The following is a 24999-nucleotide window of genomic DNA, read 5'->3' on the forward strand; positions in this document are numbered from 1 at the left end:
GAAGGGAGGGAATATGTACGGCTAACCTTTCTGACTTTTTTTTATTTTATTTTTTTTATTTTAGGATACAATTACAAGTTTATATATAAGAACTTGTTTGGTTATAATTTATTTATATAAATCTTAGTATTTAAATAATGTTTATTGATAGTAATTTTTAAGAAAATGGTTTCAAATTTTTTTTTATTTTTTATTTTTTTTTGTGTGTGTGTGTGTAAAGTAACTTAAAAATAATATTAATAAATAATGATAAAATATAAAAATAAAAAATGATATTTTAGTAAATGAATTAAATAATATTATTGATGCAACAGGCGTAGGAATGACAATTTGAAACCGCTTCGTGAAAACCGAACCGAATTGTTCTGTTTGGAACGGTTTTTCTCCGAAACCGAACGGGAATGGGGCGGAGATGGTATTTGTGTCTCCCGCCCCGAACCCCCGATCTCACCCCGTTTCTGCCCCGAACACTATAAATATAATTAAATATATTAAATCACTATTATATTTATTTCTTCACTATATTTTATAAGAGTTTTAAGTTTATTTTATTATAAAAATATAAATTTTTTATATATTTCAATATATATTAAATTAAAAAATCCGTTTATATTATTTTATTTTATAATTTTATTATTTTTTTAAAAAATATTTTATTAACGTTGCCCCACGGGGATTCCTCGAAACCGAACAAAATCGAACGGGGAAGGGATGGTATTAAAAAATTTCCGAAACGGTGCGGGAATGGTTAATGTGTTCCCCGCCCCGAACCGCCCCATTGCCATCCCTAAACAAGAGATTAAGTAATAATTGATTATGATTAATAATTTTTTAAAATAGAACCGAACATGGTCTTATCCTCTTTGTATTGTGAGATGTGATGGGTGTCCACTGATAATAAAAGAAGAAGAACAGATCATTAATAAATTAAATTAATTAGGAAAACAGATGATCAAATTTAAGGGTTGACATTCTTAATCGTACGGCATATTCGGGATCAGATTCTTTCTATAAACACCTATAAAATAATCCAAAACTGTTAAATTCAAATTCAATCCAAATCTTCCTTCTCATTCATCACTGTACTAGAAGACTTGTTCCTTGTCTGTCGGCTCCTAGGTACAGCAATGGCGAAAGCAGAGCATGAACAGAAGCTTCAAGTGCTTGATGCACTTGACAAGGCAAAAACTCAGCTCTACCATTTCACGGCCATCGTGATTGCTGGAATGGGCTTCTTCACAGATGCCTACGATCTCTTCAGCATCTCCTTGGTCACTAAGCTTATGGGTCGGATCTATTATTACGTACCGGGTTCCCCCAAGCCCGGGACTCTCCCACCCGCAGTCTCATCCTCCGTCACCGGTGTGGCCCTCGTCGGAACCCTAGTTGGCCAGCTCTTCTTCGGTTGGCTCGGAGACAAGTTGGGTCGTAAGAAGGTGTACGGTATCACGCTTATTCTCATGGTTGTCTGTTCCCTGGCCTCGGGGCTTTCATTCGGGAGCTCCCCCAAGGGAGTGATGACCACCCTCTGTTTCTTCAGGTTCTGGCTAGGCTTTGGCATCGGCGGGGACTATCCTCTCTCCGCCACCATCATGTCCGAGTACGCCAACAAGAAGACTCGCGGGGCGTTCATAGCCGCCGTGTTTGCCATGCAAGGGTTCGGGATCTTGTTCAGCGGGATTGTTTCTCTCATTGTCTCTGCTTCCTTCGATCGTGCCTTTCCATCCCCGACTTATGCAGTCAGCCCACTCGCCTCAACAAGGCCCGAGTCGGACTACATCTGGAGGATAATACTAATGTTCGGCGCACTCCCCGCCGGGATAACATTCTACTGGAGGATCAAGATGCCCGAAACTGCGCGTTACACGGCCCTGGTGGCTCATAATGCTAAACAGGCGGCTGAGGACATGAAGAGGGTGTTGAACACCGAGATTGTAGCCGAGGAGGAGAAGGTTCAACAGATCATGAACGATTCGTCCAATAACTTTGGACTCTTCACCAAGCAATTCCTTCGCCGTCACGGCCTCCACCTTCTAGGAACCACCTCCACTTGGTTCCTGCTCGACATTGCCTTCTACAGCCAGAACCTCTTCCAAAAGGACATCTTCAGCGCCATCGGTTGGATTCCCAAGGCGGCCACCATGAATGCCATCCAAGAGGTGTATCGTATCGCCAGGGCCCAGACTATCAAGCTGAATGATCAAGAAGATTTGTAGATTTGTTACTGTAATACAAATTAATAAGTATATGTTATTATTTTAATATAATGTTTTAAGTTATTGAAATTGTAATATATGAAAAGTGTAAGGGCTATTTTGTTAGTTTAGTAAAACTAATTTGGGTTTTAGCCATTGACCCTTTGTAACTTCGATAACTGATTTCATTAATGAAAGTTGAGTTTTTCTCTGCCTTCTCCCTACGATCTGCTTTCTTGGTTAATCTAGCAAAGTAATCTTGCTGGATTTGTTCATGGTATCAGAGCATGGTTCATATTCTTCTTCAAACTCAGAAGATAGTGATTCAACCGACAAGAATCAAGAAGTGAAGATTTCAAACCCTAATTTGACTATCAGCGAAGGATCGTCGTCTTCAAACTCAGATCAAGAAACAGAGGCTCGATTGAAGAGGAGAATGGCGAACAAGAGGAAATACAACACCGATCCACTACTTCTTCAAAATGGAGACATCACAGGTGCAATAATTACTAATTCTATACTAACAAGATCTCATTACTATGAGTGGTGTACAAGTATTAGACTAGCATTAGAGGCAAAAATGAAGCTCGGATTCATCGACGGATCTTGTAAGATGCCACTAGATGCAGATGGAGTAATGCAATGGAAGTTAGTGGATGCTATGGTGAGAAACTGGATAATGAACACTATGGATCAAAACCTGAAAATTCATTTCTAGAATGCTGTAACTGCTCAACAACTATGGAAAGATATTCGAAGTACATACGAAGGCAACAACGGACCAAGACGTTTTCAGTTAGGGAAGGATATATCCACTATTCAACAAGGTACTTCTGATATTGTTGAGCATTATTCCAAAGTTAAATTGATTTGAGATGAAACTGCACATCTAAAGCCAGCAAGAAAGTGCAACTGTGATAGATCTGATGTTGTCAATTGTTATGGATGTAAGGTTGTAAGTGAAGTAGCGCAAGATGTTGAAGAAGCAAAGTTGCTTCAGTTTCTGATGGGAGTAAATGACTCTTATGAACATGTTGTGGATAATATGTTAGCATCAGATCCATGGCCTTCAGTTCATAAGGCATTTACTATTCTAGTTAATGTTGAAACTAAGAGGAATATTAGCATATCTAAAGGAGAATACACTGCAATGATGGTGAAGGAGAAGACAGAATTGAACAACAAGAATCAGAAAATTGAAGGAAGTTCAAAATTACCTGCTGAAAAATTCAAACCCTACAAGAACTCTATCTGCACTCACTGTGGATTAAAAGGTCACATAAAAGAAGGTTGTTTCAAATTGCTTGGATATCCGGAGTGGTTCAAACAATCAAGAAAAAAACAGGTTGCTGTCAACACAGCAAATATGGCAAATTCTCCATTGGATGACATTGAAGAACATGTAGAAGTTACTGGATCGGAATATAAACAGTTCAAAGAATGGTGCAAGGCAAATTCAAAAGGAAAAGGGAAGGTAGCAGCAGGAACTTCAGAGTATAGTGCAGGTAAGTACACTAAAATTCCAACATGTTATGATTTTTGTTATGCATTTACATTTGAACACAGTATGAGCACATATCATGATGATAACAATGACATAATGTGGCTGATAGATTCAGGGGCAAGTAGTCATGTTTGCAATACTAGAAAACTGCTCATTAATATTAGAAAACTTGAGAAAGTAAGGATCCTATATTTAGCAGATGGATCAATTAAAAAAATAGTTGAATTAGGAGATATGAAACTAAATGAAAGATTAGTGCTAAAAGATGTCATGATAGCAAAAGACTTCAAATACAATCTAATATCAGTAGCAAAATTGATTAAAGATGAGAACATGATGTGCATATTTGATGAAGATGAATGTATTTTGCAGGACCGTAAATTGGTCAACAAATTTCAGCTTGGGAAGAAAATTGGAAATTTGTTTTTCTCTTCTCTTCGTTATTGTTCTAAAGACATTTCTCATAGTAGTTCTACTGAATTTTCATCTCCTGTTATTGATTGTATTAGAATGCATAATAGACTTGGTCATCCATCTCCTAAAGTCATGAATAATGTCTACCCTGGTTTGGGAAATAAGATACACCATTGTGAAGTTTGTTCCATTTCAAAAATGTCAAGATTGTCTTTTCCTGATAGTTGTTCTGTTTCAAAAAAATGTTTTGAACTTATTCATGTTGACCTTTGGGGACCTTATAAGGAACCTTCAATAATTCAAGTTTCTTATATGTTAACCATAGTAGATGATTATAGTAGATGCACTTGGATTTTTCTTCTCAAAGATAAAACATGTGTATTTGAAAACATGAAAAATTTTATTACTTTGGTGAAAAATCAATATGAATCTTCAGTTAAAATAGTAAGAAGTGATAATGGTACTGAATTTATAAATTCAAAATTCAATATATTTTTTAATTCTTTAGGTATCATTCATCAAAAAACTTGTGCCTATTCTCCACAACAAAATGGTGTTGTGGAGAGAAAACATAGACACTTGATTAATGTGGCAAGGTCATTGATGAATCAATCCAAACTTCATATTAAATTCTGGCCTTTCTCTCTTCTTACTGCAACTTATTTAATTAATAGAATGCCATCTTCAGTTTTGGATTTTAAAACACCATATTTTATGCTACATCAAGATAACTGTTCATATAACCATCTTAAAGTTTTTGGATGTTTATGTTACATTGCAAATGTTTTGCCGCATAAAACCAAATTTGAAGATCGTGGCATTAAATGCATTTTTATTGGTTATCCATCTAATCAAAAAGGCTATTTGGTTTATGAAATTAATAACGGTGTTGTTACTATTTCGAGAGATGTTGTCTTTTATGAAGATATATTTCCATATCAAAATATAACTGACAATTCACATTACACAATATCTGCTCCAAATAGTTGTGAATCATCTATTATTTTTGATAATGAAATACATTTTGATGATGATAAAACACATGAAGTTATTTCTGACAGTCCACTTGATTTGCTTGAACATTCTTCTCAATCTGACTTACAATTATCTGATAACCAACCTGTTTTATCAACTGATCATATTGTTACTTTACCTAATTCAATTGATTCTCATCATGTTCATCAAAATAGAAGAAGTACTAGGGAAAAACATTCACCCTCCTGGTTGAAAGATTTTGAAATAAATCATGTTGAGATTGAATCCACAAATTCCAGTAGATACACCCCTAACACTTATCCTTTTATAAATTCTCTATTAAATTGTGAATACATTAATTTTCTTTCTAATGTTGATCATACTTACACACCACAATCATTTTTAGAGGCTTCACAAAATCCTGATTGGATTCAAGCCATGACACATGAGCTTGAAGCTCTAAAACATAATCATACTTGGGAAATTACAACTTTACCAAAAGGAAAAAAGGCCATTGGTTGTCGCTGGATTTTCAAAACAAAGTTAAATTCTGATGGCAGTTTAAACAAATGTAAGGCACGTTTAGTGGCTAAAGGTTTTAATCAAAAAGATGGAATTGATTTCCATCAATGTTTTGCACCTGTTGCTAAAACAGTTACAGTTCGTTTTTTAATTGCACTTGCTGCCTCTAAACGATGGCATTTACATCACATTGACATCAATAATGCTTTTCTTCATGGCAATCTTGATGAGGAAATTTATATGAAACTTCCTGAAGGTGTACATTCTGATTTAAAAAAGCCTGTTTGTAAACTAAATAAAAGTTTATATGGTTTAAAACAGGCTTCAAGACAATGGCATGCTGAAATTTCTTTAAGTCTAACTACAATAGGATTTATTAAATCAGAACATGATCATTGTCTTTATATTAAACATTCTAAATCTAGTATCACTGTTTTGCTCATATATGTTGATGATTTTCTTATTGCTGGAAATGATTTGACTGAAATTTCTTTGGTAAAGAATTTTATTGATTCTAAATTTACCATAAAAGACCTTGGGAAAGCCAAGTTCTTTCTTGGTCTTGAAATTGCACAAACCAATAATGGTTTTTGTGTTAATCAAAGGAAATACATTCTTGATCTTATTGGTGATGTTGGTCTTATGGGTTGTAAACCAACTAAAATACCCATGATCAAAGGCATTAAATTTTCCAATGATCATGAGAATATAATGGCAGATCCTTCTAAATATAGGAGACTTATTGGGAGATTGTTATATCTTAATTATACTAGACCAGATATTACATTTGCTGTACAACAATTGTCTCAATTTGTTAATCAACCAATGAATTGTCATTGGGAAGCAGCTTTACATTTGGTTAAATATTTAAAGGGTTCAATCTCTTTGGGACTGTTTTTTCCATTTGATAATTCACTACATATTGAGGCATTCTCTGATTCTGATTGGGGTTCATGTTTAGAAACAAGAAAATCATTATCAGGTTATTGTATCATGTTTGGAAATTCGGTTATCTCTTGGAAAACAAAAAAACAACCCACTGTATCTCGTTCTTCAGCCGAGGCTGAGTATCGCAGCTTAGCTGTGACAGTTTGCGAGATTAAGTGGCTTTCATATCTTATTAATGATTTCCGAATTATTCTTCAATTACCCATTACATTACATTGTGATAATCAGGCAGCCATTCATATTACAGAAAATCCTGTATTTCATGAGCGGACAAAACATTTAGACATCGATTGTCATGTAGTTCGAAATCAATTTTTATCTGGTTTTATAAAATTGCAGCACATATCCACTAAATTACAGATTGCTGATATTTTTACAAAGGCTTTGGACTATCCACAATTCAGCTTTCTTCGATCGCGATTGTTTTTACAAGATGTGCATCTTGAGGGGGGAGTATCAAGCTGAATGATCAAGAAGATTTGTAGATTTGTTACTGTAATACAAATTAATAAGTATATGTTATTATTTTAATATAATGTTTTAAGTTATTGAAATTGTAATATATGAAAAGTGTAAGGGCTATTTTGTTAGTTTAGTAAAACTAATTTGGGTTTTAGCCATTGACCCTTTGTAACTTCGATAACTGATTTCATTAATGAAAGTTGAGTTTTTCTCTGCCTTCTCCCTACGATCTGCTTTCTTGGTTAATCTAGCAAAGTAATCTTGCTGGATTTGTTCACCCAGACCCTAATCGCGCTTTGTAGCACGGTCCCGGGCTATTGGTTCACCGTAGCTTTGATAGATGTCATCGGGAGGTTCACCATTCAGTTGATTGGTTTCTTCTTCATGACCGTCTTCATGTTTGCTCTCGCGTTCCCATATAACCATTGGACGTTGCCAGAAAATAGAATTGGTTTTGTGGTGATGTATTCGTTGACCTTCTTTTTCGCCAATTTCGGGCCCAACGCGACCACCTTCGTGGTCCCCGCCGAGATCTTCCCGGCCCGATTGAGATCCACTTGTCACGGTATATCGGCGGCAGCAGGGAAGGCCGGAGCTATCGTGGGGGTTTACGGATTCTTGTACGCGGCGCAGTCAAAGGACAAGACCAAGACCGACGCAGGGTACCAACCGGGCATCGGCGTGAAGAATTCTCTCATCATTTTAGGTGTAATAAACGCTCTTGGATTCGTTCTCACTCTCTTGTGCGTGCCTGAGCCCAACGGTAAGTCTCTGGAGGAAATGTCCCGTGAAAACGAAGTTGAAATTACAAGCAACACAAAAGTAACTGTGACTGTTTGATGGATCTATTGATTAATTATGTGTCATGGAAGAAGAGGTGGTAAGGACTAAAAATATCATCCGTCAAACAGCTCATCTTCATCGTCCTTCTTTCTTTTTATACATACATCCATACATGCTTTGTATTATATTGATTTGAAAATTTAATTTCTACTTGGTTTGTAATTTTGTTTTCTTTTCTATATTATGTATTTTTCATACACATTTGTTTCTTGTAAACATTAATCAATGTTAATATTGTGATGTTTTTCTTGATAAATTAAGATGTTCAATATTGATTTTTATATCAAAAATTGAACTCATATTTAAACCTATAGATACTTATATTTTATCCCAAATTTACAATTTTTAAATAATCATTATATCTTGTGGAAAACTGACATTTTTGTAATTATGATTTCTAATTTTTAATTTTATACCCTTTAATGAAGGGTAATTTTTTGTTTAGTTTACTATTGAGTGAACCCTGGTGTGTTTTGTTCAAATAAAAAAAAAGATAAAGTACAATTAATAAAGAAAAATTAGAGCATGGAAAAGAAATTTCCTAAAAGATCAAAGGACTAAGGCAATTTATATATCAAATTTTAGTTAGCCTAAGTCTTCTTGATTTTTAAGAACTGTTGAGTGAGTAATTTAATCTTTTGAAGTTTATAAAAAATTATATTTTTGAAAAATCTATGTTTAAGTTTGATTTTAATCTTGTGTTTTGATGTTAATTTAGTTTTCATTGTGTTTCATTTTATATTTCTAACCTAGGGTTAAACAAATCACAAACTTACAATCAAACAAAAACTAAAAGAAGCAAAAGAAAATAAAAAACGGAATTAAACAAGAAAAAGCTTGAAGCTGAAGAAGCGCCGCTCAAAGAGCGTCGGAAGCATTGTCCAGCAGCAGCAGCAGGCGAGACAGGACCTCTTCTTCGGTCCTAAGCGTCGGCAAATGTAGCCATGGCCTTGGGTTTGGCTGGGCTCCACGGTCGGACGCTGAGCAGGAGCAGAATGCGGAACAAGCGCCGCTACGTGCGCCAGGAGTTGAAGAATATGCGCCAGGAACGGATGAACATGTGCCGCTACTGAAGAACAGGTCTAAACTTAGTTTCTCTGGTTATGGGTGTTTGCAGCCCTAAATCTAACTATTTGGTAGTCCAAAATGGCTCCTTTTTCAAATATATTTGGACTATAATATTTTTAACACATAATATGAAAAAAAAATATAAAAAAAAAACGCAATATCATTCAGATCAAAATCAAGAAAATTAAAGATTAAAATATAAAGTTTAATTTTTAATCTATTGTTAGTTTAGGTTTTTGTTTTGATTCTTAATCTAATCTTGCTTAGATGTGTTATTTATCAAATATATTGGTACTCGTTTATTTATAACACATAATACTTCGATAACATGCAAAGAAAATACATCATTGACCGGATTTTTATCAAGATCTAATTAAAATAAAATATAAACTTTCAGTTTTTTCCAGTTTTAAGGCCAATTTAAAGTTTTTTTTTAATATTTTTCGGTCAAATGACCTTTATTTTTTTAAAAAAAATTAAAATCCACTAGAGCTAAATTGATTTATTTACTAAATAAGGGAGATGGTTTTAATACAAAATCAGTTACTTCCCCTTAGCTAATCATTTTAGACTATCTAAAGATCAGTCGCCTTCAACAGAGAATGTAAAAAATTACATGGTCACCGTTCTGTATTCCTCTACTATTGGTTTTATTATGTATGCGATGGTTTGCACACGACCAGACATTGCAAATACAATGGCTGTTGTTAGCAGATTTATGAGCAACCCAGGTATAGACAACATTAGATACTACGATATTTAAGAGGAAATATGAGTATCTCTTTGTATTTTAGAAAGTCTAACATGGGTTTGGAAGGATACGTTGATGCAGACAATGGTGGTGATGTTGATAGTAGGAAGAGAGCAATATGGTACATCTATAATCTGAGAAGTAGTGCAATCAATTGGGTTTCAAAACTGTAAAAACATGTTGCTCTTTCTAGTTGCGATGCAGAGTATGTTGTTGTGATAGAGGTTGCTAAGGATATGATGTGGTTACAACCTTTTTGTAAGAATTGGGTCAAGACTACGAGAGAAATGTGTTGTGATAGTCAGAGTGCCAATCATTTGACAAATAATTCGATTTATCATGGCACGACAAAAGATATATAGGTTCGTTATCATTTCATCCGACCAGCTTTATAAGATGGAGTGTTAGTTCTTGAGAAGATTTCCGGGAGTGAAAATCCAACTGATATGCTGACGAAAGCTATGTCAAACGAGAAACTAAAGTTGAGCGCAACTTTAGTTGGCCTTTTTTGTTAAGACATCGGATGGAGAGCTGCTACCGATTGAGAGAATATAAAGTTAGTCTCCGAGTGAGTGATTGTCAAGTTGTAGAGCCTACAATTATAACAAACTCTAAAAAAAGTTTAATAGAGTTTATTGGGTTTGTGATTGAGTTTGGGCCTTATCAAGAGTTATTTAAGTTTTATTATTTTAATGTTTACCCTATAAATATATTGTTGTTAAGAATTTTACAGAAAATGTATAATTTTAGAGAGATAATAGTGTAAGGCAAAAAAAACTTTGTATTCCTTTTTCTTCATAGTAAAATTAGGTGGCGGTTGAAGTGGACATAGATCATTTTGTGTCAACCACTAAAAATCTATGTCTTCTTGTGTTATTATCTTCTTGTGTTTTTACATATCGTTTCAAGCAGGTTAGATTTGGGGTATCCAAATCCTAACCGAAGATCTCAACCCGACCATCTAGAAGGTTCGAGGAGCGTTAGGGGGGCGTCAATTTTATACGGAAAGAAACAGACGAAAAAGTTAGATTTTATAAAGAATATTTGAGAGAGTTAAAGAGGATTAGTGATTATGATTAGTTTCCTAAAGGGGGAGAGGAGAATTAGAGAAGGGGAGAGGTTGAAGGCATCGAGAGAGTAGACCGCCATCAAAGCTCGAGCTAGAGTTTTTCTATTTTTTTGTGATCTTTGTTTTCTATTTTTTTTGTGATCTTTGTAGGAAGACTTTGAATCAAATTCCAGTCCACTGAATAGTTACATGAGTCGATTGTTTCTCAACTAATATTAAGCTTCAATTCACCGTATAACATAAACTCTCAATTGATATTCAATTTCAATTATTTAAATTTTTGTGTTCATCGATGGCTTGTAATTGTTAGATTTATTATTGCATTTATACTCTAAATGTGATTTTAGAACTATATTTCAACTTGGATTTCGCTAATAATCCCAATCTCAAATTTACATATTTTCTAACCAAAATCCTAAATCATTCGATCATCATCATCGGGCTCTTGTTAGAGGGTGATGATCATAAATAATTTTTAGATCATTTATGATTATTTGAGAATCGAATTAGTTAATTATAATTACGTTTAGATAGATTGCTAAGATATAAGAAAAAAACACAAAAATAAGTTTTATGAAAAATAGAGGGTAGATAATGTTGGGAATTTTAAAATGAAGATTACTTTTATACTGTAATCTAGCAATGTGAGATGGGTAAATGCATAGGTTATCCAAGTCTAAAACAGAAGATCAAGCACAGAACAAAAGAACACCAGATTTACGTGGAAAACCCTCTCAACCTGGAGGGTAAAAAACCACGGGACCAACCAGCAAATTTCACTATAAGCAAGAAACAGATACAAGTGTTCTTCTCAACTTTAAACCCAAAGTTGAGGTATACAAACAGAGAAAACCAATTTCATTTAGACTCAAGCTAGTCTAGATATAAGACAACAAGAAATTGGAACCTGAAGGTGAAAATGTAAGAGATCTACTTCCTCCTTCTCTTCTTCTTCCTCTGTTTCTTCTCTTCTTTGCAGAATATCTTCTCTCTCTAGAAGTGATAGAATGAGCAGAATTCTTAGGTTTAGTTTGTTTTATTAAATGCCTAATTGGGCTGGACCCAAAGGCCCAACAATCTCCCCCTCCAGCCCACGGAGAGAGGCACACCGATCTTCAAGTCATCACTTGGTATTCATACCGACAAGCCGACAACAGAGCTCGAGCTTGTCTTTTGGAACAATCTTCGTAAACATGTCTGATGGGTTCTTATCCGTGTGGATTTTCTTCAACTTCATCTGTTGGTTTTCTATTACATCTCTTAACCAATGAAACCTCACATCAATATGCTTAGTTCTGGAATGATATGTAGCATTCTTGCTCAAATCTATGGCACTCTGGCTATCACAGAAAACAATTGCATCTTCTTGTTGCATACCAAACTCTAGGAGAAATCTAATCATCCACAATAACTCCTTACCAGCTTCAGTTGCTGCAATGTATTTTGCTTCTATTGTTGATAAAGCCACACATTTTTGCAACTTGGATTGCCATGACACGGCTCCCCCTGCAAAAGTAAACACATAACCCGAAGTGGATTTTCTGTTATCTAGATCTCCAGCCATATCAGCATCTTTATAACCTTCTAACACAGCTTCATCATTTCCAAAACTCAAACACAAATTGGAAGTGCCTCTTAGATATCTAAGAATCCACTTCACTACTTCCCAATGTTGTTTTCCTGGATTAGAGAGGAACCTACTTACCACATCGACTGCATGTGTTATATCTGGCCTAGTACAAACCATTGCATACATCAAACTCCCTACAGTTGAGGAGTATGGAACACTTGACATTTCATCATTTTCTTTCTCTGTTGATGGACACATCTTCTTGCTCAATTTAAAATGGCTAGGAAGTGGACAACTTACTTCCTTTACTCCTTGCATGTTGAATCTTTCAAGCACCCTTTCAATGTACTTCTCTTGTGACAACCAAAGTCTCTTAGCCTTTCTATCACGAGTAATTTGCATTCCCAATATCTGACGTGCTTGGCCCATGTCCTTCATATCAAATGTCTTGGATATCTCCTTCTTCAACATTGATATTTTCTCAGCATCATGTCCTACAATCAACATATAATCAACATAAAGTAAAAGGATCAGAAACTTTCCATTAGAAAATCTTTTGAAGTAAACACATGGATCTGTCTTGGTTCTCTGGTACCCATTACTCATCATAAAATAGTCAAATTTCTTGTACCACTGTCTCGGAGCTTGTTTCAAACCGTATAGACTCTTCTTCAATTTGCAAACCATGTTCTCATTTTCTTTCACTTCAAAACCCTCTGGTTGCACCATGTAGATCTCTTCTTCCAATTTACCATGAAGAAATGCAGTTTTTACATCAAGTTGCTCAAGCTCAAGGTCTAAGTTAGCTACTAGACCTAACACTGTACGAATGAAAGTCATCTTTACCATTGGTGAGAAAATCTCCTCAAAGTCGATGCCCTGTTTCTGTCCAAAACCCTTTACAACAAGTCGAGCTTTGTACTTCATAATTTCTCCATTTTCATCTCTCTTTATCTTGAACACCCATTTGTTTCTCAATGCCTTTCGGCCCTTAGGAAGTTCCACCAGCTCATATGTGCCCATCTCTTGCAATGACTTCATCTCATCTTTCATTGCATTCTGCCACTTAACTTTGTCTTTATGAACTTGTGCCTCCTGAAAACTTTTTGGCTCTCCTTCTTCTGTCAATAGTATATACTCTGAAGAAGGGTACATTTTAGAAGGTTGGTGCTCTCTTTCAAACCTTCTTAATGGGGTCTCTTCTGGCTCCTCATGATGATGTTGCTCCCCCTGCTTAGGAACATCATAAATAGTCTCATCATCATTATTACCATTCATGTAAGAGGTTTCTTCAGTGGCTTCTTCATTATGTTCATCTTCATCTATTACTGTTGACTGTACATGTGAAGGAATTGGTATGAGTTCTATGGACTCATCAACTCTCTCTGACTTCTCAATGATTTCTGGATTTATCACATTCTGACCCTCGAAGAACACAACATCTCTACATCTAACAAATCTCTTCTTTTCTGGGTCCCATAATCTGTACCCAAATTCCTCATTTCCATACCCAAGGAAAATACATGGAATTGCTTTATCATCCAACTTGGATCTTTGCTCCTTTGAAATATGCACATATGCTTTGCATCCAAACACCCTTAGATGCGAGTATGAAATATTCTTCTTAGACCATACTCTTTCTGGTATTTCAAACTTCAAAGGAACAGAGGATGACATGTTTATGAGATAACAAGCTGTGCGAATTGCTTCTGCCCAAAACTGTTTTGGCAACTTTGTCATCTTCAGCATGCATCTCACCTTTTCTACAATGGTGCGATTCATTCTCTCAGCCACACCATTTTGTTGTGGAGTTCCATGCACTGTTTTCTCATGTCGAATTCCATATTTTACACAATATTCTTTAAACTCCTTGGAAATATACTCTCCTCCGTTATCAGAGCGAAGACATTTCAGCTTATTGTCTGTCTCTCTTTCTACCATGACATGGAACTCTTGAAAGTAATTAAATACCTGGTCTTTCGTTCTCATGAAATAAACCCACACCTTTCTAGATGCATCATCAATAAATGTTAGAAAGTATCGATTGCCACCCAATGACTCCTCCTCAAAAGGACCACACACATCAGAATAAACCAAGTCCAGCACATTTTGTTTCCTTTCTAATGTTTGACTAAAAGAGACTCTGTATTGCTTACCAAATGGGCAGTAGTCGCATAGATCCAAAACCTCATCTTTGGTTGAGGGGATGTGAAGCTTCCTCACTAGAATTTGTAACCCTTTCTCACTCATGTGGCCGAGACGTTGATGCCACAGATTTAAAGAGCTTTCAGCTTGTACTGCATTCATTCTTGAATATCTTCACATGGGTTCTGTATAAGGAGTTCCACGATTTCCCTTTTGCTACAATTATTGATCCCTTACTGAGCTTCCATTCTCCACTACCAAGATAATGCTTGAATCCATCTTTGTCCAATGCATCACCTGATATCAAGTTTAGACGCAAATCAGGAATATGTCGCACATCTTTCAGTGTTAACTGATGTCCCAGCTCTGTCTGCAAACAAATATCACCAATACCTACAATGCTCGAGTGACTAGTATTACCCATCTTCACTGTACCAAGATCTCCAGCCTTGTAAGTCATGAAGAACTCTCTATTTGGTGTAACATGATAGCAAGCACCTGTATCAACTATCCACTCAACTCCTTGGTGACTTTCTACATGTAGATATTGTTCTTTTTCACAAGAAAGAATTACTACATCATCTGCAGTTACTGTGGCTGTGGTATTTCTAATCTCATCATCTTTCTTCTGATTTTTGTCTTCATTCTGAAGTCTTTTCCAGGCTCTACAATTTTTCTTTATGTGACCTTCTTTACCATAGTGATAACACTGTCTTCCCTTAGATTTTGATCTGCCTCTGAACTTGCTATGACCTCTTGATTGTTATCGGTATTCAGCTCTTCCCATGTTATCTGTGACAAGGGCTTGTGCACTATTTGTATTAGTTGACTTCCTTCTTGTCTCCTCATTGAACAAGCTGCTAGTAATTATACTCATAGTAAGAACACCATTCGAAGCTGCATTACTGACTGTCACAACCAATGGCTCCCAACTGTCGGGCAATGATCCCAATAGCAATAAGGCTTGCAGCTCATCTTCTAAGGTCATCTCCATCACTGACAATTGATTAATCAAGCTTTGAAACTCATTTAAATGCTCAACAACACCTGCACCTTCTCTGAATTTCAGATTTACTAGCTTTCGAATCAGAAACGCTTTGTTACCTACTGTTTTCTGCTCATACAATGACTCCAGCTTCTTCCACAACTCATGTGCACTCCTCTCACTTGCTACATGGTGGTACACGCTATCATCAAGCACTGTCTAATTGTGCCAACTGCTTTCCTGTTCAATTTTTTCCAATCACTGTCAGACATATCTTTTGGCTTCGCACTATCTCCTTCAACCGGCTCATACAAGTCTTTACAGTAAAGGATATCCTCCATCTTGGATTTCCAAATCTTCCATTTATTATTTGTCAACCGAATCATTGTGCTATTTCCTTCCATCTCAACCTACAAAAGCACTCTTCAAAATAAACCTAACAGCTCTGATACCACTTGTTGGGAATTTTAAAATGAAGATTACTTTTATACTGTAATCTAGCAATGTGAGATGGGTAAATACACAGGTTATCCAAGTCTAAAACAGAAGATCAAGCACAGAACAAAACAACACCATATTTACGTGGAAAACCCTCTCAACCTGGAGGGTAAAAAACCACGGGGCCAACCAGCAAATTTCACTATAAGCAAGAAATAGATACAAATATTCTTCTCAACTTTAAACCCAAAGTTGAGGTATACAAACAGAGAAAACCAATTTCATTTACACTCAAGCTAGTCTAGATATAAGACAACAAGAAATTGGAACCCGAAGGTGAAAATGTAAGAGATCTACTTCCTCCTTCTCTTCTTCTTCCTCTATTTCTTCTCCTCTGTTTCTTCTCTTCTTTGCAGAATATCTTCTCTCTCTAGAAGTGATAGAATGAGAAGCATTCTTAAGTTTTGCTTGTTTTATTAAATGCCTAATTGGGCTGGACCCAAATGCCCAACAGATAAATGATGTGTTAAGGTTGATTTAGGAAAGTTCTAAATAACTTAAGGAACATCTCGAAAGTCTTATAATTAAATTAGATGCGTTGTGTCGCCAATTCGTTTTTCCGGCCATGTTCTTGGTTTACTGGTGGAGGACCTCCAATGATTACTTTGTAGGTTGAATGACGAGTTAAGACCTGTGTAGATGAGTACCTATATGTTTTAGAATTGAAATGTGAATTCAGTTTAGAGTTTTGAATCATATTTCGAAATAAGGATTTCTAGTTTTAATTAAAAAATACATTATAAGTCGAGAAGAAGGAATTTGTTTTGGTTGTCATCCGAGAATGAGTGTCCAATAGTGAGAATGACCGAAGAATTGAAGAGGCCGGTTACCCATTAAATTGAGAAATTCAAAAGACAGACACGCAGAAGGAAATCTTGAAAAGCGGAAGAAAAATTGGGGCGGCCCGAAGAATCGAACCATTGACCTTGAATCTCCTTGCATCGGTCTTGTAAGTATGAAAATATAGCATGCCTAATGTTGTAATAATATTATTAATTTATAATAATATTAAAATAATATTTTAAATTTTTAGAATTCAAAATATCTAAAAAAGAGATTAAAAGTCAAATTAGGGTGGATTAGTGTGATAATTAAACCCTAATTAAAAATTTTAAACAAAAATCCAAAAGTTTAATTTGAGGCTAAAATATTGTATTTATTTTTACCCAAATTAAACCCCAAAAGGGTTGAAATTATTTAATTATGATTTAAAGCATAAATTATATATAATTTATGGCTTAAAACAATTAAATAAATACATCAAAATACTCAAAAATAAAATAATTGAACATAATTTTTGTTATGTTGTCAAAAATATTTTGTGTATTACTTTAGTGAAGAAAAATGCAAGAAAAGGGTTAAAAATTCGATTTAAATAACTCTTTTATTAAAAATGTAAACTGATAATCTTGTGTGGCATCAATTATATTTAAATTTTGTAGTAGGATTAAGGTCAATCGGATCAGCACTGAATTTTCATCCCGCGCTCAGGAACACGCTACACATCTGGCTGTAATAGAATTAGTGTGCTCCCGGGTCCACACTAGAACAACTAACGGGGACTCTAACCCTGTTAGCCCAGATGCTCCAGCGCTAACGAAACGCCAACGAAATGCAATGGCGCGTTTTGTTTAAACAAAACGACGTCGTTTTGTTCTTCTTCTTTGCGAACGCCGGAGGATGCGCTCAACGCTGGCGACCTTCTAGAAGGCTTATCTCCTTTGTTTCTCAACCTTATCCCTCCATTCTTTCATCCATGTGTACATCTCCTCCTCGCTATCATTTTCCCTGTGATAAATAGTCAAGACCTATACTCTACCTACGCTGCTAAGTACGAAATAAAAACGGGGAAGAAGAACTTAGAAAACCAAATCGAAGTTGAATCCGTCCTGATAACCGACATAACTCGGTATAAATAGTCTCTAGGTGATCTTCTTCCAATCCATTAAACAATCATCAAATATTGCAGCCTAAATTAAAGAATTGTCAACAGCTTCGGCGACTGGTTTTTGTAAAAACTTCTACAGCGAGCTAAGCTTCGATCAAGGGATTAGGAAACCTTCATACACATCATTAGAGTGTTCTCCAATCACTTGTAAGCTTCAGATCCACTATAATTCAATTTGTGATTCAAAATTTGATTTTTTTCAAGTTTGATCGGGTTGATAATATTTAGGGTTTAATTTTTTTTGTTTTATTTATTTAAATCATTCCCTAGATTATTTCTAAGCTTGTCGAAAGATTTTAACAATTCAACCTTAAACGAAAAACCCAAATTTGATTTGAAAATCTGGAAAATTTGAATTTTGTGTTCTTGAGCTTTTAAGCTTGAATTTTAATTCAAATAGTTGTTAAACATGTTTGTAAACATGTTAGGATGATTTCCAAACCATAAAATCCACATCCTGGTCGTGTTTAATCCAATTGATTTTTTAAAAAAAAATGGATTTGAATTTTAGTCTCAAAAATAGTTACAGAGCTTGATTAGTGTTTTGTTTTTGTTGTGTTCGACTATAAACATCATTTCGAAGCTATTGAAACAAGAATTAGGCCCTGAGATGGCTTCAATCAAAAGTTCCAAATTTTGCCCAAAAAACCATTTTGAAAAATCAATTGTTATAGAGTTCGATTGATCGTGTTTAGGGTTATGAATTATGATCCATACATTCATATGAGTTGTTTGCAACTTACAGATCATATTTTCATGATTTGTATCAAAAGATACAAACATACAATTCTTATACCAAATGAAGAACACTCGGTCCTCGACGACCGAATCCTATAGGACCGGGACCGTGAAGCAAGACCGAGACTAAGAACCGAGAAAATCGACTTAGGACTGAGACCAATGACCGGTCTTATTGAGTTAGGACCGAGCCCGAGGACCGGTTTCTATGAGCAAGGACTGAGAAATTTGACCGAAGATTCTAGCCTAAGACCAAGAGGTCCGACTTGGGACCAAGACTCCCGGGTCCTACGACCGAGGATCCTAGACTTGGGACCGAGACTCGCAGACCTAGGATCGAACAACCTGAACTTAGGACCGAGCCTCCTGAACCCTAGAGTTGATCCCTACGGTCCTTTGACCGAGTGTCCCGAGCCCGTCCGAGCCCAGATCGATTAAAATGGACCCAAGCCTTAGGACTCCTATCCTAAGGCCTGTTTGGTTCCACTTTTCAAAATCTAGAATTATTTTTGTAATTTTAGAACCCCAATCCATTTTTAAATAATCCCTAAAGGTCAGAAAATGAATTTTAAATATTTTCGGGATATTTCCCAAACAAATATTTTGACTAAGGCCACGTTTGGAATTTTTTTAAATTCAAATACTTTTATGATATTTTTCGGGGTTTTTACTCAATCTTATATCAATGTAATTGCAGGTATACCCTTCTAAATAATTTTTTACAATTTTTTACGTAATATAAATTTAACCTTGTTTAGGACCCCGGACTAATAATTAAAGAAAATAAATGTTATAAATAAAATTTTTGATAGACAAACTTTTTTCTTTAAAAATAAAACTGTCATTTGACGAGCACGGAAGACAAAGCATGAAAGCCCTTCCCTGGGCGTATAAAAAAAACAAACACTTATAGAAACTCTAGTATACAGTACATTTATACACGTACCTTTCACTGATTTTTCTAAAATCATTTGGCGACTCTATTTTCAAATAAATAATTGTTAAATTAATGATGTTTGATTAATTTAAACAAGGCTTTAATCAAATTGTTATTTTAATTCCCAGATTATTAAAATTTGAGTTAAATTAATTATTTTTACATACTTAATTTTAAAAAGTTGACGGTACTATCAAAATATTTTAAAATAATGTTTTCTTTTAAAAAGATATCTGACACGCAAACCAAAGTTGAAACGCATCAAACCTCGAGTCACACTGCAATCTCATGTATTGTCATGTGTCCATGACACGTGCTAAGTTACGGGCCAAAGGAACTTCCCGAAGTTACAAGTCTTAGGCCTAGTAAGCCCAAAGCCTTCATCAAGCATGTTTAGCACACCAGACTACCGAGCCTAGATTAAACCTCCACAACCAAAATATTTTATCATATCCTAACTTTAGGCATAAGCTCAAGCCTAGTTTATATCATATTTGTTTCTTAGTTATATTTCTTTAACCATTTTCTACATTAGAGGCCACAAAAGATTTTATAAACTTCCAAAATAAATAGAAAGCAATTTTAAATATTTTTTTAATAATTCTATCAATTATTTCAATTTTAATGCTCGTTTGGAATTATTTCTCTATTTTTCCAAATTTCTTGTGTGTATATTCTTTAACTCCGATAAAATCTCAGATAATCCTATAATTAAACTTGATTTTTTTGTGCACTTATCTTAATTTTTGAAATGATTTAAGGTTTTGATCGATTTTGACTCTCTCGCAAACACGTATGATTGTATCTGATTTTCTAGTCTTGACTACAGAATGTAGAAACATGATTAAGAACGAAATTAATTGGGAATTTCCCTTAATATAATTTGATTTGAAGTATATCTTAGAAGTATGTGTATTTAATAAATTTGTGTAAAAGTAGTCATGTTGAAAGTCAACAGCTTCGGAGTAGAGACCCTTCATTCGGAAGGGTGTGCAGGTCACACAACCGAGGCCCTTACCCACATATAATAAGCACCTAGCCTAAGAAGGATCTTTGGAGAAGAAAAGTGAAAAATAAAAAGCTAAAAATTCAAAGAATAAAAAAAGCTTAAACTATATTCTTTCCTAATTTCTCAAGGAAAAAGAATTAGGTGGCAACTCAAAACATAAATATAAAATAGAACCGTTAGAAGAGCCAAAGACTTTACATGACAGCTTTTCGGGCGTACACACGTATTTGACTCGTTAAACACATTTTTTACATGTTTAATATATTTTTGTCTCGATTAACATATTTTTAACCCGTTAAATAAATATTTGACTTATTATACCCCCATTTAATATGTTTGGACCAATTTAACCAGTTTTTTACTCATTTAACACGACCCCACCAAAGTAGTTCAGTGGTAAGAGTCGACTTAAGAGACCAAAATGTCACGGATTCGATTCCACTTGGAGCGCTTTGAGTTTAAGCGGGGATCATGGTTGTGGGGTGTCATGCTAGTCCTCCTTTAATTTCACAAAAAATAACTCATCAAATACATTTTTAACTCATTTAACAAATATTAGTCTTGATATACCCATTTAAATGTCTTCGACTAATTTAACACCTTTGGACTCATTTAATATATATTTTTTACTCATATAACATATTTTTAATCCGTTAGTAAATATTTGACACATTTTTCCCTTTTTAACATTTTTTTGACTAATATAACACGTTTTTACTCGTTAAACTCCCATTTAACATATTTTTAGCTTGTTTAATAAATATTTGACTTGTTTTGTCCTCTCTAACATGCTTTTGAGTCGTTTAATACATTTCGACTCATTGAACATATTTTTAGCCTATTTAACAAAAATATGAGCCATTTAGATCAATTTAACACATCCTTGAGTATGGCTGCAAATGAGTCAAACAACTCGTGAGTCGCTCGCGAGTCGCTAAGTTAAAGCTCGATTTGAGTTTGACTTTAACTAAGTTCGAGTCGAGCTCGAACCGGTTCGTTTAATATTCAAGTCGAGTTCGAGCTCATATAATACTTGCTCGATGGCTTGTCGATCTTTTTGAGCATAATAATAAATAATATTTATTTATTTATTTTAATATTAAAATTTAAAATAAACATTTTTTCTTTACAAATATTTAAAAATTTAATTTTAGTTCAAGCTTTTCGAGCCGAGTTTGTAGGTAAATAGTCGAGCTCGAGTTTAAATTTATAAACTCGTTCGAGCTTAATTTTAATTAAGTCGAGCTAATAAATACTTAATCGAATCGAGTTCGAGTTCGTTGGCTTTATACTTTTTTTTCTTTTTTTTCTAACAATTACCCACCACTCAATTCTATTATAAAATAAATATTGAATATTAACTCTATACAATTTGATAGTTCAACATGTATTTTAAAACAAATATATTAATTCTAAACAATTTGAAAGTTGAACATGTATTTTCCGGAAAAGGAAGGGAGGGAATATGTACGGCTAACCTTTCTGACTTTTTTTTATTTTATTTTTTTATTTTAGGTTACAATTACAAGTTTATATATAAGAACTTGTTTGGTTATAATTTATTTATATAAATCTTAGTATTTAAATAATGTTAATTGATAGTAATTTTTAAGAAAATGGTTTCAAATTTTTTGTTTTTTTTTTTTGTTTTTTTTTGTGTGTAAAGTAACTTAAAAATAATATTAATAAATAATGATAAAATATAAAAATAAAAAATGATATTTTAGTAAATGAATTAAATAATATTATTGATGAAATAGGCGTAGGAATGACAATTTGAAACCGCTCCGTGAAAACCGAACCGAATTGTTCTGTTTGGAACGGTTTTTCTCCTAAACCGAACGGGAATGGGGTGGGAATGGTATTTGTGTCTCCCGCCCCGAACCCTCCTCGATCTCACCCCGTTTCTGCCCCGAGCACTATAAATATAATTAAATATATTAAATCACCATTATATTTATTTCTTCAAATATAAGAGTTTTAAGTTTATTTCATTATAAAAATATAAATTTTTTATATATTTCAATATATATTAAATTAAAAAATTCGTTTATATAATTTTATTTTTTTATTTTTTTATTTTTTTACAAAAAAATTTATTAACTGTGCCCCGCGGGGATTCTCCGAAACCGAATAAAACCGAACGGGGAAGGGATGGTATTAAAAAAATTTCGAAACAGTGCGGGAATGGTTAATGTGTTCCCCGCCCCATTCTCATCCCTAAACAAGAGATTAAGTAATAATTGATTATGATTAATAATTTTTTTAAATAGAACCGAACATGGTCTTATCCTCTTTGTATTGTGAAATGTGATGGGTGTCCACTGATAATAAAAGAAGAAGAACAGATCATTAATAAATTAAATTAATTAGGAAAACAGATGATCAAATTTAAGGGTTGACATTCTTAATCGTACGGCATATTCGGGATCAGATTCTTTCTATAAACACCTATAAAATAATCCAAAACTGTTAAATTCAAATTCAATCCAAATCTTCCTTCTCATTCATCACTGTACTAGAAGACTTGTTCCTTGTCTGTCGGCTCCTAGGTACAGCAATGGCGAAAGCAGAGCATGAACAGAAGCTTCAAGTGCTTGATGCACTTGACAAGGCAAAAACTCAGCTCTACCATTTCACGGCCATCGTGATTGCTGGAATGGGCTTCTTCACAGATGCCTACGATCTCTTCAGCATCTCCTTGGTCACTAAGCTTATGGGTCGGATCTATTATTACGTACCGGGTTCCCCCAAGCCCGGGACTCTCCCACCCGCAGTCTCATCCTCCGTCACCGGTGTGGCCCTCGTCGGAACCCTAGTTGGCCAGCTCTTCTTCGGTTGGCTCGGAGACAAGTTGGGTCGTAAGAAGGTGTACGGTATCACGCTTATTCTCATGGTTGTCTGTTCCCTGGCCTCGGGGCTTTCATTCGGGAGCTCCCCCAAGGGAGTGATGACCACCCTCTGTTTCTTCAGGTTCTGGCTAGGCTTTGGCATCGGCGGGGACTATCCTCTCTCCGCCACCATCATGTCCGAGTACGCCAACAAGAAGACTCGCGGGGCGTTCATAGCCGCCGTGTTTGCCATGCAAGGGTTCGGGATCTTGTTCAGCGGGATTGTTTCTCTCATTGTCTCTGCTTCCTTCGATCGTGCCTTTCCATCCCCGACTTATGCAGTCAGCCCACTCGCCTCAACAAGGCCCGAGTCGGACTACATCTGGAGGATAATACTAATGTTCGGCGCACTCCCCGCCGGGATAACATTCTACTGGAGGATCAAGATGCCCGAAACTGCGCGTTACACGGCCCTGGTGGCTCATAATGCTAAACAGGCGGCTGAGGACATGAAGAGGGTGTTGAACACCGAGATTGTAGCCGAGGAGGAGAAGGTTCAACAGATCATGAACGATTCGTCCAATAACTTTGGACTCTTCACCAAGCAATTCCTTCGCCGTCACGGCCTCCACCTTCTAGGAACCACCTCCACTTGGTTCCTGCTCGACATTGCCTTCTACAGCCAGAACCTCTTCCAAAAGGACATCTTCAGCGCCATCGGTTGGATTCCCAAGGCGGCCACCATGAATGCCATCCAAGAGGTGTATCGTATCGCCAGGGCCCAGACCCTAATCGCGCTTTGTAGCACGGTCCCGGGCTATTGGTTCACCGTAGCTTTGATAGATGTGATCGGGAGGTTCACCATTCAGTTGATTGGTTTCTTCTTCATGACCGTCTTCATGTTTGCTCTCGCGTTCCCATATAACCATTGGACGTTGCCAGAAAATAGAATTGGTTTTGTGGTGATGTATTCGTTGACCTTCTTTTTCGCCAATTTCGGGCCCAACGCGACCACCTTCGTGGTCCCCGCCGAGATCTTCCCGGCCCGATTGAGATCCACTTGTCACGGTATATCGGCGGCAGCAGGGAAGGCCGGAGCTATCGTGGGGGTTTACGGATTCTTGTACGCGGCGCAGTCAAAGGACAAGACCAAGACCGACGCAGGGTACCAACCGGGCATCGGCGTGAAGAATTCTCTCATCATTTTAGGTGTAATAAACGCTCTTGGATTCGTTCTCACTCTCTTGTGCGTGCCTGAACCCAACGGTAAGTCTCTGGAGGAAATGTCCCGTGAAAACGAAGTTGAAATTACAAGCAACACAAAAGTAACTGTGACTGTTTGATGGATCTATTGATTAATTATGTGTCATGGAAGAAGAGGTGGTAAGGACTAAAAATATCATCCGTCAAACAGCTCATCTTTATCATCCTTCTTTCTTTTTATATATACATGCTTTGTATTATATTGATTTGAAAATTTAATTTCTACTTGGTTTGTAATTTTGTTTTCTTTTCTATATTATGTATTTTTCATACACATTTGTTTCTGGTAAACATTAATCAATGTTAATATTGTGATGTTTTTCT

At 35.6% G+C, this 24999-nt stretch overlaps 3 protein-coding genes across 3 annotated transcripts; all 3 read left to right on the plus strand.

Moving 5' to 3' along the window:
* Positions 1–1127: 1127 nt before the first annotated feature.
* LOC124912408 (probable inorganic phosphate transporter 1-3) lies at positions 1128–10846 on the plus strand. The gene is made up of 3 exons (XM_047453022.1): positions 1128–2178; positions 7298–7818; positions 10802–10846. Exons 1-3 carry the CDS (start codon positions 1128–1130, stop codon positions 10844–10846), a joined length of 1617 nt encoding a protein of 538 aa, XP_047308978.1.
* On the plus strand, positions 2931–4496 carry LOC124912410. Its single transcript, XM_047453023.1, has 2 exons — positions 2931–3700; positions 4072–4496. The coding sequence occupies exons 1-2, from the start codon at positions 3202–3204 to the stop codon at positions 4077–4079; spliced, it is 507 nt and encodes a 168-aa protein (XP_047308979.1). The 5' UTR covers positions 2931–3201; the 3' UTR covers positions 4080–4496.
* Positions 10847–23141: 12295 nt separating the features above from the next.
* LOC124912864 (probable inorganic phosphate transporter 1-3) lies at positions 23142–24755 on the plus strand. Its single transcript, XM_047453503.1, has one exon. The coding sequence runs from the start codon at positions 23142–23144 to the stop codon at positions 24753–24755; it is 1614 nt and encodes a 537-aa protein (XP_047309459.1).
* The last annotated feature ends 244 nt before the right edge of the window (positions 24756–24999 follow it).

The sequence above is a fragment of the Impatiens glandulifera genome, chromosome 8 (genome assembly GCF_907164915.1).
Source record: "Impatiens glandulifera chromosome 8, dImpGla2.1, whole genome shotgun sequence".
Taxonomy (NCBI): domain Eukaryota; kingdom Viridiplantae; phylum Streptophyta; class Magnoliopsida; order Ericales; family Balsaminaceae; genus Impatiens; species Impatiens glandulifera.

Coding starts and splice junctions, on each gene's coding strand:
- LOC124912408 (XM_047453022.1), top strand. CDS start 1,128: ATGGCGAAAGCAGAGCATGAACAGAAGCTTCAAGTGCTTGATGCACTT. Junction 2,179..7,297: donor GGTGTATCGTATCGCCAGGG/CCCAGACTATCA, acceptor TGGATTTGTTCA/CCCAGACCCTAATCGCGCTT. Junction 7,819..10,801: donor AAATGTCCCGTGAAAACGAA/GTTGAAATTACA, acceptor AGAAGGGGAGAG/GTTGAAGGCATCGAGAGAGT.
- LOC124912410 (XM_047453023.1), top strand. CDS start 3,202: ATGGGAGTAAATGACTCTTATGAACATGTTGTGGATAATATGTTAGCA.
- LOC124912864 (XM_047453503.1), top strand. CDS start 23,142: ATGGCGAAAGCAGAGCATGAACAGAAGCTTCAAGTGCTTGATGCACTT.